Source organism: Oncorhynchus mykiss, chromosome 31 (genome assembly GCF_013265735.2).
Source record: "Oncorhynchus mykiss isolate Arlee chromosome 31, USDA_OmykA_1.1, whole genome shotgun sequence".
NCBI classification, from domain to species: Eukaryota; Metazoa; Chordata; class Actinopteri; order Salmoniformes; family Salmonidae; genus Oncorhynchus; species Oncorhynchus mykiss.
The window spans coordinates 4,589,395-4,603,686 of record NC_050571.1 but is presented as its reverse complement, the minus strand read 5'-3'; the positions used below and the strand labels follow the sequence as shown (position 1 = coordinate 4,603,686).

Here is a 14,292-nt window from a genome sequence, read left to right as displayed (position 1 = left end):
CCTCCACTCTTCTGGGAAGACTTTCCACTAGATGTAGGAACAGCTCTAGCAGGGCACAATTTTTTTTTGAACTGACTTGTTGGAAAAGTGGCATCCTATGACGGTGCCACGTTGAAAGTTTCAAGTTCTTCAGTATGGGGCCATTCTATTGTCAATGTTTTGTCTATGGAGATTGCATGGCTGTGTGCTCGATTTAATTAAACGTGTCAGCAACAGGTGCGGCTGAAATATCAGAATCCACTCGTTTTTGAAGAGGTGTCCACATACTTTTGTATTTCTGAAAATATCAGAATTACTAAAATTTTTGCTATGTAAAACAAAACATGTATGCAGAATTTAACAAAAGAAAAACCTGGTTTATTTTATTTATATATTATTTATTTATTTATTTATTTATTTATTTATTTATTTATTTATTTATTTATTTATTTATTTATTTATTTATATGGTTTATCCAGGTGGATGAGCCAATAGAAACTGTTCATCGCTGACAACATTTTGAACGTCTTTTGAAACATTTGACTGCAATGTACATTTTGTTTGTTTACTTTATTTAAAATGTATGTTTATCTTGCCAAAGCAAGTATGTTACCCATGCCAAAAAAACACCCTTATAATTGAATTGAGAGAGAGCGAGCGAGCGAGCAAGCAGGCATGAGAGAGAACTAATGAGTGAGCGTGAGAAAGAGGGATGGTGGTGGTGGGGGGGGGGGGAGCGTTCAAGAAAGAGGGTGATGCAAAAAAAGGCCCGCTTTAAAAATAAATATATCTGTCTGAATATCACTGTGGTACTCAGAACACAACCCACCGGTTGGTGGACAGCGGGGGAAAGAGGTAATTTTGTTCCTGTGCCGGTCTCAGTCTGTCAATAAGTTGTAGGTAGATGGAGATCAAACTGTTGAGACAATGAATCCCCGTCCCCTGAGGCACCACTTAACCTTGTCAGGCAGGGGGAGGTTGGGGAAAGCAAGGGAGGCTTAAAGTGGGCTCCGCAGCTGTGACCAGCCATACTGATAAGACAAAGTGTTTGTCTTTCTGTCGTCTGACGACTCAATCCACAACGCCATGGCTGAGGCCCAAATGGCAACCTATTGCCAATACAGTGCACCAGTCCTACGGGCCCTGGTCAAAAGTAGGGCACTAAATAGGGAATAGGGCACCAAATGGGACCAGAACATCAGATTGATGCTGCAGCCGCTTCCAGAAAGCTTAAGCCTGTTGACAAAGGCCTTTGCAGACTGTATGATTTTAGCTGTCCTTATGCCACGGTGTTACCGTCCCAGACAGCTCTTTCAGTGCGACAGGGTCTAGAGGTCTGCCGATGAAATACCTCTGCGTTTGGTTGTAGGCTCTGGCAAAGTTCTATTAGTGTCCGAAACGTCGAGTCTTTATCGTGTTCTGAGCCGAGCCCGGTGACTGACCAATAGGAACACGGACGGCGCACGCAAACAATACGATGATTGTGAAGTCAGATTACTATAGCAGCTTGATTTTAAAATGTTTACATGCTGTGCAAGAACAACTTCCCTAATTATCTTTTCATAGAGACATCTGAAAATCAAAGCTACCTGAAAAATTGAGGAAAATCACAAAATGAAAATAAACTTTTTACCACAGCGACCATTTTATTTTGTTTGGGGGGGGGGGGGGGGGGGGGGGGGGGGGGCATATTTGATTCCGAGTTCGGACAAAGTTTGTATGGGAAAGACGTAGACAACTCAAGCGATTCGCAGAATGTGACCGAACTGAAGCAAAAAAATAATAATTTGTACAATCTGGCCAGGTTGATCAAGATTTAAATAGTTTAACATCACAGTGTGACATGTAATAATCGTAAAAGACCGAATCCGACAAGCAGTCTGCAAAGGCGCGTGTGCGTGTATATATAGAGAGGCCTATGTTGGTGTATTGTCAGCTAGGCTATACCATGGCAAATATCTTTTTGAATGAATTACAACACACACACACACACTTTACACAGCGCTGCAACCCAGCAGCACAACAGGGGATTTGTTTAGACTGGGTGCTAGCTACTGGCCTATCGTCTATTGTTCTGTTCCCAACATACACCGAGTATATCAAACATCAGGAACACCTTCCTAATATTGAATTGCACCCCCCTTTCGCCCTCGGAACAGCCTCAAAGCCACAGGGACACCTGGCTAATATTGAGTTGCACCCCCCTTTCGCCATCAAAACAGCTTAAATTCTTCGGGGCATCGACTCTACAATGTGTCAAAAGTGTTCCACAGGGATGCTGGCCCATGTTGACTCCAGTGCTTCCCACAGTTGTGTGAAGTTGGCTGGATGTCCTTTGGGTGGTGGACCGTTCTTGATACACACAGGAAACTGTTGAGCGTGAAAAACCCAGCAGCGTTGCAGTTCTTGACACCAACCGGTGCGCCTGGCACCTACTACCACACCCTGTTTAAAGGCACATCAATATTTTGTCTTGTCCGTTCCCCCACCGAATGGCACGCATACACAATTCCATGTCTCAATTTTCTCCAGGTTTAAACATTATTCTTTAACCCGTCTCCTGATTTAAGTGGATTTAACAAGTAACATCAATAACGGTGACATAGCTTTCACCTGAATTAACCTGGTCAGTGTATGTCATGGAGAGACCAGAGGTTCTTAATGTTTTGTATAGTCAGTGTAAAAGAACAACAAGGGAGTTTAAAAAATAAAATGTTCCAAGATGAATCATGAAGCTAGAACATGAATTAAGATGTGATGTGTTTCTTTCCCAAAAAGGGTTAAGGTTGAGATTTGGAGGGCAAGCTGATCCTAGCGCCTTCTACCTTGGGCACACAACCCACGGAGGAACCAGACAGGGGCCTAGTACACGGAGGAACCAGACAGGGGCCTAGAACATGGAGGAACCAGACAGGGGCCTAGAACACGGAGGAACCAGACAGGGGCCTAGAACACGGAGGAACCAGATAGGGGCCTAGAACACGGAGGAACCAGATAGGGGCCTAGAACACGGAGGAACCAGACAACCAAGCTCTACGGTTTTCTATTCGGGGTTAGCATTTATACTGAACAACAATAAAAACGCAACATGTAAAACGTTGGTCCCATGTTTCATGAGCTGAAATAAAATGAGAAATTTTCCATATGCACATGCATTTCTCTCAAATTGTATTCACATATTTTTTTAGTGAACTTTTCTCCTTTGTCAAGATAATCCATCCACCTGACCAGGTGTGGCATATCAAGAAGCTGATTAAACCCTTGCTGTCCGCAGCCCACCTGGCCGTGCTGCTGCTCCAGTTTCAACTGTTCTGCCTTATTATTATTCGACCATGCTGGTCATTTATGAACATTTGAACATCTTGGCCATGTTCTGTTATAATCTCCACGCGGCACAGCCAGAAGAGGACTGGCCACCCCACATCGACTGGTTCCTCTCTAGGTTTCTTCCTAGGTTTTGGCCTTTCTAGGGAGTTTTTCCTAGCCACCGTGCTTCTACACCTGCATTGCTTGCTGTTTGGGGTTTTAGGCTGGGTTTCTGTACAGCACTTTGAGATATCAGCTGACGTACGAAGGGCTATATAAAATACATTTGATTTGATTGATTAAACAGCATGATCATTACACAGGTGCACCTTGTGCTGTGGACATAAGGACAATCTAGACCTCCCGAGTGCATCACTACAGACCCAGGGTCAATCCCGCGCTGTGTCACAGCCCGGCGCGACCTGGAGACCCATGAGGCCATAGGGTCTGGCCCAACGTCGTCCGGGTTAGGGAAGAATTTGGCCGGCCGAGATGTCCTTCTCCCATCGAACTCTAGAGACACCTTGTGGCGGGTCGGGCGCATGCACGCTGACATCAGTCACCAGTTGTACGGTGTTTACTCCGACACATTGGTACGACTGGCTTCTGGGTTTAGCGAGCAGTGTGTCAAGAAGCAGTGCAGCTTGGCGGGGTCGTGTTTCGGAGGGCGCATGGCTCTCGACCTTCGCCTCTCCCGAACGCACAGAGATCCCGTAACGAGATGCTGAAGCTCATTGTCGTGCCATTCATCTGCCGTCACTCATGTTTCAGCACGATAACCCTTGACCCCATGTCTCAAGGATCTGGACACAATTCCTGGAAGATGAAAATGCCCCAGTTCTTCCATTGGCCTTTATACTCAGACATGTTACACATTGAGCATGTTTGGGATGCTCTGGATAGACGTGTACAACAGCATGCTCCAGTTCCCGCAAATGTCCAGAAACTTCACAGCCACTGAAGAGTGGGACAACACTTCACAATCAACATCCCGATCAACTCTATGCGAAAGAGACGTGTCGCGCTGCATGAGGCAAATGGTGGTCACAGCAGATACTGACTGGTTTTCTGATCCACGCCCCTACCTTTAAGGTATCTGTGACCAACAGATGCATATCTGTATTCCCAATTGAACTTATTTCCTTATTTGAACTGTACCTCAGTAAAATATTTGAAGTTGTTGCATGTTGCATTTATATTTGAGATCAGTGTAGTAATGTCCCCATCCTTCAGTCCATCCCTAACTTCAACACATGATATTTTCTGAAGACACATCAACTCCGGTATTTGAATTAAACATCCAAGATGTTTGTGTAATTTTAGGTAACGTACCTCGATGAGCTTGTTGGCGTGCTCGCGGAACACTTGGGCGTATTCCTTCACCTCCTTCTCGTTCCCGTTCTTTGCTGCTTCGATCAAAACCAGCAGAGGAACGTTGGTCTCCAGGAACGAGTCAGAAACATGATCCATGACCGCCTTACGCAGCTACACAGGAGGAGAGAGTCAGATCGAGAAAGAGGAGTCAGACAGCAGGACAGTTATATTAGGTGTACCTGAGAACAGAAAGCCTCTGGTAGAGAAACTAAATATTTTGTAAAACCAACCTGTCTCTGGAGGTCTCTGGAGAAGGACTGGGAGGACGGAGAGAGAACGAGAACAAGAGAAGGAAGGATGGGAGGAAGGAAGAGAAGGGGAGTTGGACCAACCTGTCTGTGGAGGTCTCTGGAGAAGGACTGGGAGGGAGTTGGACCAACCTGTCTGTGGAGGTCTCTGGAGAATTCATGTGAGGATAAAGGGAACAAACAAGGAGGGAGGAGGAGGAGACCGGAAGAGGAGAGGGGGAGGAAAATCAACCTATCAGCAGAGGTCTCTGGAGAAGAAAAGGAAGTTGTACCAACCTGTCTGCGAAGGTCCCTAGTCTTCTTGGTCATCCTGTCGATGGCAGTGTTCAGAGCATCACTCCTGTCCTTCTTGCCAGCCTGGAGAGAAAGAGAGAAGGTTAGAGAGGCCTACTGACTGGTAATGACTATTTACACAGAGAGAGAGAGAGAAAGGGAAAGAGGTGGCTGAAAGTCACTGAGGAATGAATCACAGGCCTGTAAAAGACAGTGATATGAGATGGACCATAGATACAGATATAGTGTAAGATAGACAACAGTACAGATTTCTCCCCATCTCCCTCGTTCTCCCCATCTCCCTCGTTCTCCCCATCTCCCTCGTTCTCCCCATCTCCCTCGTTCTCCCCATCTCCCTCGTTCTCCCCATCTCCCTCGTTCTCCCCATCTCCCTCGTTCTCCCCATCTCCCTCGTTCTCCCCATCTCCCTCGTTCTCCCCATCTCCCTCGTTCTCCCCATCTCTCTCGTTCTCCCGCTCATTGAGTTTCCCCCGAGGAGGGACTCCCTGAGGAAGGATATCAACTAAAAGGAAATAACGTGTCCTGTGTGGAGCCTAATGATCACGGCAGCTACTTCATATTGATTCCTTCGCCAAGCCTAGATGTTCCGTAGGTTTTAATTGGCCGACCAATCACCTTGCGCGGGAACGCTCTAGTTATTTCCCTGTTCTGGTCCATCTAAGGGTGTTGAGAGGTTCAGATCAGGATGAGCGAACACGGCACCGGAGAAACTCCTGGTAATAGCCGTCATTCCAACAGAGACTGAAGGAATCTCTCTCTCGTTCCCACTTTCTCACACTGTGAATGAGTGTCAAAGGGAGAAATGGCACCCTATTCCCCTTTGAAGTGCACTACTTTTAACCAGACCCTATGGCCAATGGCACCTTGCTCTCTTTGAAGTGCACTTCTTTTGATCAAGGCCCATAGGGTAGTAGTGCAGTAAATAAGGGTTGCCATTTGGGATGCAGATAGAGTGTAACCTTGGTTAACAGATGAGAATGAGAGCAGACCACCAAGCTAGGTGACGTCACAAACCAGTCCTGCTCTACCACGGCGTGAGAAAATATATACCTCAACGTGTGGTGTGATTTGGAAAAACTAAATGCAGCCATGACTGCAGAGAGATGCCGCCCATAGGCCTCCGGTCAAAAGTAGTGCACTAGGTAGGGAATAGGGTGCCATTTGGGACTCATACAGGGGGGGGGGGGGGGGGGGGGGGGATCAAGTCCTCATTAAAAGATAAGGTCGTAGTACTAGACAGTGACAGGCTACAGGAGAGGAGCAGGATTTTAATAGAACTCAATAAATACACTGAACTGATGTGCTTGTCATCAGCATACACTAACACTGCAGACGTTCACACGCTACGCTAACAATTAACAGGTTAGCAAACAGGCTACACAGCCAAATCAGATGCTAATATTAACGGGCTAGCTAAAACAATGCTAAAGTACCTTGGTAGGATAGATGGGGATGGGGAGGCTGGTGGGATAGATGGAGAGGCTGGTGGGATAGATGGAGAGGCTGGTGGGATAGATGGAGAGGCTGGTGGGATAGATGGAGAGGCTGGTGGGATAGATGGAGAGGCTGGTGGGATAGATGGAGAGGCTGGTGGGATAGATGGAGAGGCTGAGTGGGATAGATGGAGAGGCTGAGTGGGATAGATGGAGAGGCTGGTGGGATAGATGGAGAGGCTGGTGGGATAGATGGAGAGGCTGGTGGGATAGATGGAGAGGCTGGTGGGATAGATGGAGAGGCTGGTGGGATAGATGGAGAGGCTGGTGGGATAGATGGAGTGGCTGGTGGGATAGATGGAGAGGCTGGTGGGATAGATGGAGAGGCTGGTGGGATAGATGGAGAGGCTGGTGGGATAGATGGAGAGGCTGGTGGGATAGATGGAGAGGCTGAGTGGGATAGATGGAGAGGCTGAGTGGGATAGATGGAGAGGCTGGTGGGATAGATGGAGAGGCTGGTGGGATAGATGGAGAGGCTGGTGGGATAGATGGAGAGGCTGGTGGGATAGATGGAGAGGCTGGTGGGATAGATGGAGAGGCTGGTGGGATAGATGGAGAGGCTGGTGGGATAGAGGGGGAGGCTGGTGGGATAGAGGGGGATTGGGGTGTTCGGACCCACCTACTACTATCACAACAAATCGAGTTGATGTATCACACACACAGTCATCACCACTGAGCGAACAGGTTGGCATCTAGAACACAGGAGAGGAGACCTCACCACTGAGCTAACAGGTTGGCATCTAGAACACAGGAGAGGAGACCTCACTACTGAGCTAACAGGTTGGCATCTAGAACACAGGAGAGGAGACCCTCCTCCACAGAGAGGAGGAGAGAGAGGAGAAGGGATGGGGAAGGAGGAGAAAGGGAACACCAGCTCAATCATATCTCCCCCAATAAGAGAAGACAGGAAAATATGGGGGAGCTGGTCCAGTCAGAACACACCATTACATCAAACATTATGGAGAGTCTGTCTGGAGCTGGTCCAGTCTGAACACACCATTACATCAAACATTATGGAGAGTCTGTCTGGAGCTGGTCCAGTCTGAACACACCATTACATCAAACATTATGGAGAGTCTGTCTGGAGCTGGTCCAGTCTGAACACACCATTACATCAAACATTATGGAGAGTCTGTCTGGAGCTGGTCCAGTCTGAACACACCATTACATCAAACATTATGGAGAGTCTGTCTGGAGCTGGTCCAGTCTGAACACACCATTACATCAAACATTATGGAGAGTCTGTCTGGAGCTGGTCCAGTCTGAACACACCATTACATCAAACATTATGGAGAGTCTGTCTGGAGCTGGTCCAGTCTGAACACACCATTACATCAAACATTATGGAGAGTCTGTCTGGAGCTGGTCCAGTCTGAACACACCATTACATCAAACATTATGGAGAGTCTGTCTGGAGCTGGTCCAGTCTGAACACACCATTACATCAAACATTATGGAGAGCAAGAGTCTTTCTTACTGTTGCGATACAGAGGGAGGGAGAGAGCAAGAGATAGAGATAGAGACACAGAGTTACAGAGAGAGAGAGATAGAGAGAGAGTGACAGAGGGAGGGAGAGAGCAAGAGATAGAGATAGAGACACAGAGTTACAGAGAGAGAGATACAGAGAGAGAGTGACAGAGGGAGAGAGAGAGAGAGACAGAGGGAGGACGAAGGTCCGGAAAGGAAGTGAGAAAGACGTACGTTGAAAGAGGGAGAAAGAAGAGACAACTCACGTCACTGGTGACGCGGCCGCCTCCTTCCAAGTTGCTGAACTGAGTCAAAACATGAATGGAGACAACTAGCCAGACCAGACCCCCCCACCCCCGCAACCAAACCACTAATCAGAATCCACTTCTCAGCCGAACACCAAATACAACAGGTGGTTGGAATTCGCCCCCGCCCCCACTACACCGTTCCAAACCAATCTCATTGAAGTACAGAGCGGCTGCCCATACGTCAGCAAGCCCGATACTCTAAATGAAAGCAGTGCCCTGTGGATAGACGTGAATGATGTATCACACTCTTCCCTCCAATCAGACTACAGCATAGCCACCTCCTGCTCAGTTCAACCAAGGGGGCTTTGCAGCATATTTCAACTGCTCTGCCTCCCTCCCTCCCTCCTCTAGGAGTCCAGGGAATCATAAAAAGGGACATTTGTTTAATAATTCTATTTAATTTGTGTCTAGCGTGCGCACATTTACATACACACACACACACACACACAGTCAGACAACAGGCAGGTTCAGATTTAGTCCTGGTTGGTTCCAACAGGAAGCTGCCGCAACACGTTGGCGATATCAATATTCTGATGGTGACGAGTCAGCGGAAACGAAGGAAGACAACAAAAACAAAAAGACATGGAGAGGGAGAGGAGGAATGAGGCTCGTGAGCACTGTGCGCAAGTGTGCAAGGCAGAAAGCAAACGAGTGAGCAAGAGAGAGCAGTAGAGAAAACGAGAAAGAGCGAGAGAGAGCAGTAGAGAAAACGAGAGAGAGAGAGAGAGAGAGAGCGAGAGAGAGAGAGAGAGAGAGAGAGAGAGAGAGAAGTAGAGAAAACGAGAAAGAGCGAGAGAGAGAGCGAGAGAGAGAGAGGGGGAGAGAGAGAGAGCGAGAGAGCGAGAGAGAGAGAGAGAGAGAGAGAGAGAGAGAGAGAGAGAGAGCGAGAGAGAGCGAGAGAGAGAGAGAGAGAGAGAGAGAGAGAGAGAGAGAGAGAAAGAGAGAGAGAGAGAGAGAAACAGCACTGATGTTCGACGCCAGGCTGCCACCACTCTGTAGTGGTGAGTGGCTGCAACAAAAGCTCAGAATAACATCCCTGGCTTTCCGCTCGTCTTTTCTCTCTGCGTCGTTAGCTGGCTGCTCGGGACGCCCAGCGCCCGTAGGAGGAGAGTTGCTCCCTCCAACATACTGATCGCTGCAGTAGGCTGTGCTGGTCACCACAGACCGACCAACCCAACGGCTCTCTGCCTGCCGGGTATCCCTGCCATCAACAAGTTAGGGGCAGGACGACTAAGGGATGGAGAGGACCCCCCCCCCACCACCTCTCAGCCAAGAGGGGCACTATTTGATACTCAATTAACCAATTGAGCTGACATCATTGCAGTGTGGAAGGAGGAGGGAAGGAATACGAGGAAACAGTGTTTAAGAGCCAGGGAGCTTTGGCAGCAAATCAACTAAAAACGAAGATACCAAAAAAAACAAAACAAAAAACAGCCCTTTGGATAATGTGTGATTAAAAAACGCCAGAGGGGAAGATCACAACTAGGACCCGACAACATAATCAACCAGGGACATGGGATTTGTGATTTCGTTTCAATTGGGAGGGCTCAAGAGCAACGCCGCCACTTCATTACTTCAGCAAGAGAAGAGCCCGGTTCCTTTTGTGCCTCAAAAGGGCTTTTCTTTTCTCCCTTTGTGTTCCTTCTGGCTGCTTCGGGAGTCCGCTGTGGAAAAGGACAGTTGAATGCAGCCTCCGACGTGCACAAAAGAATGGGTAAGTTATTCTCTTTTATCCAGAGAGTCTGGACCTGAATAGGAAACAAGAGTGAAAAAGGCGGGACTAAGGGTTAATAGGGTTGTTCTATATACTTTCAATGTCATCCTCCTCTTCTTTGCCTTTTCATTTGGGGGGGGGGAGTCAAGTCTTGATTTGTTATAAAATTATACGACCAACTGACATGTTGTATAACAGTGTGTGGGGGGGGGGAGAAAAAGATTATCTCCATGCCAATTCTTAAAGAATGCTGAGCGTAAACTAAAATTATATGAAAAAAAAAAAAATGTAAAAGTTTAATTGAATCAAAAGGTATAATGAATGATTCTAGAAGCAGAGAGATGGGGGAAAGAAATCATTAATTAACAACCTGCAGATATTCTTCTGTCTGATCATAAACCGATGACCTGAATGGAGGGTGAGAAGACCTCTACATCACTGCTTCATGTATAAATACATGAACATGTAACAGAGACAAACTGTTGTGTGTTTCCGAGAGGATTGTTTCCTTAACCTCCCTCCCGTCCTTCCTTCCTTCCTTCCTTCCTTCCTTGCTCGTCGTCAAAGTAAACTCAGAACGCTCATAGCAGTGATGATATGTGATCGATAATATGTGAAATTCTGGAATACTGAGGGGGTAGGGGAGGGGTCATGTAGGCAGAGCAAGAGGGAGAGGGGAGTATCATTTTCCTTTTCTTTTTTAACTTACCACCACAGATTAGCAATAAGTGCTCTGCAGAGATCAGCATTTCCTCCCATTGGTTGATTTTCTTATCTTTAAACCCCCCAGGTTTCCATTCAAGGTGGCCATTGGTGGGACCTGCACCAACGGCATTGTGCCTGTGTGTGTTCAGCATGCTGCTGTGCCTGCCGTCTCCTGCGTCATGCACAACCTGCCCCCAGAAATGCCGTTGCGAAGACCAGCAGTTCTACTGCGACACCCAAGGACTGGAGGCGCCCCCGGACGGCGTTGACAGGGGGGCCCTGGGGTTATCGCTCCGCCACAACAGCATCGCTGAACTGAGCCCGGACCAGTTCTATGGCTTCTCCCAGCTCACCTGGCTCCACTTGGACCACAACCAGATCACCACGGTGCAGGAGGACGCATTCCAGGGGCTCTACAAACTCAAAGACCTCAACCTGAGCTCCAACCGGATCACAACTCTGCCAAACACAACCTTCATCCACCTCATCAACCTACAGATCTTAGATCTGTCCTTCAACCTGATGACTGCGCTGGAGCCTGAGCTGTTCCATGGCCTCCGCAAGCTGCAGATCCTCCACCTGCGCTCCAACTCGCTGCGCACCACCCCCGTCCGGGCCTTCTGGGACTGCCGCAGCCTCGAGTACCTGGGTCTGTCCAACAACCGGCTGCGAAGCCTGGCCCGGAACGGCTTCGCTGGCCTCATTAAACTCAGAGAACTCCACTTGGAACACAACCAGCTGACTAAGATCAATCTGGCTCATTTCCCCCGTCTGGTGGCTCTGCAGTTCCTTTATCTGCAGTGGAACAAGATCTCCAACCTGACCTGCAACATGGAGTGGACCTGGACCACGCTGGAGAAGATGGACCTCACAGGGAACGAGATCCGGGTGCTGACCCCGGACGTGTTCGAGACGCTGCCCAATCTGAAGATCCTCCTATTGGATAACAACAAGCTAGGCAGCCTGGACCCTCTGGTCTTGGATATGTGGCGGTCTCTAGGTACCGTGGGGCTGTCCAGCAACCTTTGGGAATGTACCAAAGGGATCTGCTCGCTGGCCACTTGGCTTAGCACCTTCAAGGGGAGGTGGGAACACTCTATCCTGTGTCACACCCCCGAGTACGCCCAGGGCGAGGAGATACTGGATGCCGTTTATGGATTCCAACTTTGCCCAAATTTTACGGCGCCGCCACCGGTCGTCTTGACCACAAACACATTGTCGATGGCCACGGACACGGCGACAGGCACAACTGTGGAGGTCACCAGCTCGCTGTTTGGAATAATGCAGCAGACACCAACGCAGGACTTCTATGTGGATTTTGGGCGCTTTACGACCATAATGACAACGACCACCACGCCGCGCACCGCCCTGGCAACCGCCTTGGCAACCTCCGCCACGACAGTGGAGGGCGGAGAGCTGGGAGTCACGGAGGACTTCTCGGAGACTGACAACACGGTCCTAACCCAGAGGGTGATCATTGGAACTATGGTCCTTCTGTTTACATTCTTCCTCATCATTTTCGTTGTGTTCATCTCGCGGAAGTGCTGCCCTCCTACCATGCGCAGGATACGCCAGTGCTCGGCCATGCAGAACCGCCGCCAGATGAGGACCCAGCAGCGGCAGCAAATGGCGGACCTGGCCACGCAGGTACCCTATAACGAGTACGAGCCCAGCCACGAGGAGGGAGCGCTGGTTATCATCAACGGCTACGGGCAGTGCAAGTGTCAACAGCTGCCTTACAAAGAGTGTGAAGTATAAACTATGTATTCCTCCTGCAGCAGCATATGGGCTGTTTACCATTCTAAATACAGGGTTTAATTTTTTTTGCCTCTTTCTCTCCCCCCCCCCCCCCCCCAGTTTACAAAAAAAAATAAAAAGCATAATTTCTACTCGCTAGCTTTGAGAAATCAATGAGATTAGTGTATTGAGTGGGAGAGTTGATGGCTGGTGGAAATGAACAGTGACGAGACTGATGAGGACGTAGTAGATATAGTCACCATTTATTTTTATATGAATGTTCATATCAAGCTGTGGGCAATCAGTCTTAAAAAAAAAAGAAAACTGTAGTGATTTATCACCACATTGTTATTTCACTTTCTGCAGCAAGGAGAAGGTTTTATTTTTTTGCCAAAACATCTGTAGACTGATCCTCTTACTGAGAGACGGCACAGATACAAAATAGGTGGTGGTCTATATCATGATATCATTATCAAGACAGATACAAATTGGTGGGCTATATCACGATATCATTATCAAGACACAGATACAAATAGACAGAGGTCTATATCATGATATCATTATCAAGACACAGATACAAATAGATGGTCTATATCATGATATCATTATCAAGACAGATACAAATAGGTGGGCTATATCATGATATCATTATCAAGACACAGATACAAATAGATGGTCTATATCATGATATCATTATCAAGACACAGATACAAATAGATGGTGGTCTATATCATGATATCATTATCAAGACAGATACAAATAGACGGTCTATATCATGATATCATTATCAAGACACAGATACAAATAGATGGTCTATATCATGATATCATTATCAAGACACAGATACAAATAGATGGTGGTCTATATCATGATATCATTATCAAGACAGATACAAATAGACGGTCTATATCATGATATCATTATCAAGACACAGATACAAATAGATGGTCTATATCATGATATCATTATCAAGACACAGATACAAATAGATGTTGGTCTATATCATGATATCATTATCAAGACACAGATACAAATAGATGGTGGTCTATATCATGATATCATTATCAAGACACAGATACAAATAGATGTTGGTCTATATCATGATATCATTATCAAGACACAGATACAAATAGATGGTGGTCTATATCATGATATCATTATCAAGACACAGATACAAATAGATGGTCTATATCATGATATCATTATCAAGACACAGATACAAATAGGTGGTGGTCTATATCATGATATCATTATCAAGGGGAATCTGTGGCGGAAAGGACCGTGGATTATAATGACAGGTTTTAAAGATGCACGGTAGCCACAGTATGTTACTATCACAATGACGTGTTGGTACAGAAGTGATTCAAATGGGGTTTTGGTTATTCAATTAAAAAATTTTTTTTTTTTTTTCCACATTTGTTACGTTTTTTTTTTTGTTGTAAATTACTATGAATATTGAATAAATGTTTTATTTATGTCACAATCTGAATTAAATCTCCAACAGAAAATCTAATCTGATAAACATTACTTGGCTTATATTTATATTTCAAAAATGTGCATTTCCTCTCTGTGTCTCTGTCTGTGTGTCTCTCTGTCTGTGTGTCTCTCTGTCTGTGTGTCTCTCTGTCTGTGTGTCTCTCTGTCTGTGTGTCTCTCTGTCTGTGTGT

The 14,292-nt window shown here is 46.9% G+C and overlaps 2 protein-coding genes across 6 annotated transcripts in view; one reads left to right on the top strand and one right to left on the bottom strand.

The window, feature by feature from the left end:
- LOC110504468 (catenin (cadherin-associated protein), alpha 1) overlaps positions 1–14,292 on the bottom strand; it is a 230,378-nt gene that overhangs the window by 103,617 nt on the left and 112,469 nt on the right. For all 4 annotated transcript variants that reach the window (XM_036969563.1, XM_036969564.1, XM_036969565.1 and 1 more), the window contains exons 9-10: positions 5,184–5,264; positions 4,618–4,770 (exon numbers count right to left, since the gene is read on the bottom strand). In XM_036969563.1, the coding sequence (XP_036825458.1) occupies positions 4,618–4,770; positions 5,184–5,264 (234 nt within the window). The remainder of the gene's footprint in view (positions 1–4,617; positions 4,771–5,183; positions 5,265–14,292) is intronic.
- Positions 9,382–14,254, top strand: LOC110504469 (leucine-rich repeat transmembrane neuronal protein 2-like). Of its 2 annotated transcripts, XR_005041129.1 has the most exons (3): positions 9,382–10,183; positions 10,974–13,116; positions 13,210–14,254. XR_005041129.1 is itself a non-coding variant. In XM_021583225.2 (2 exons), the coding sequence occupies exons 1-2, from the start codon at positions 10,180–10,182 to the stop codon at positions 12,644–12,646; spliced, it is 1,677 nt and encodes a 558-aa protein (XP_021438900.2). In that variant the 5' UTR covers positions 9,382–10,179; the 3' UTR covers positions 12,647–14,254. The 2 variants fall into 2 exon arrangements, 1 of the variants encoding a protein (XP_021438900.2); XM_021583225.2 differs by having other exon boundaries at positions 10,974–14,254.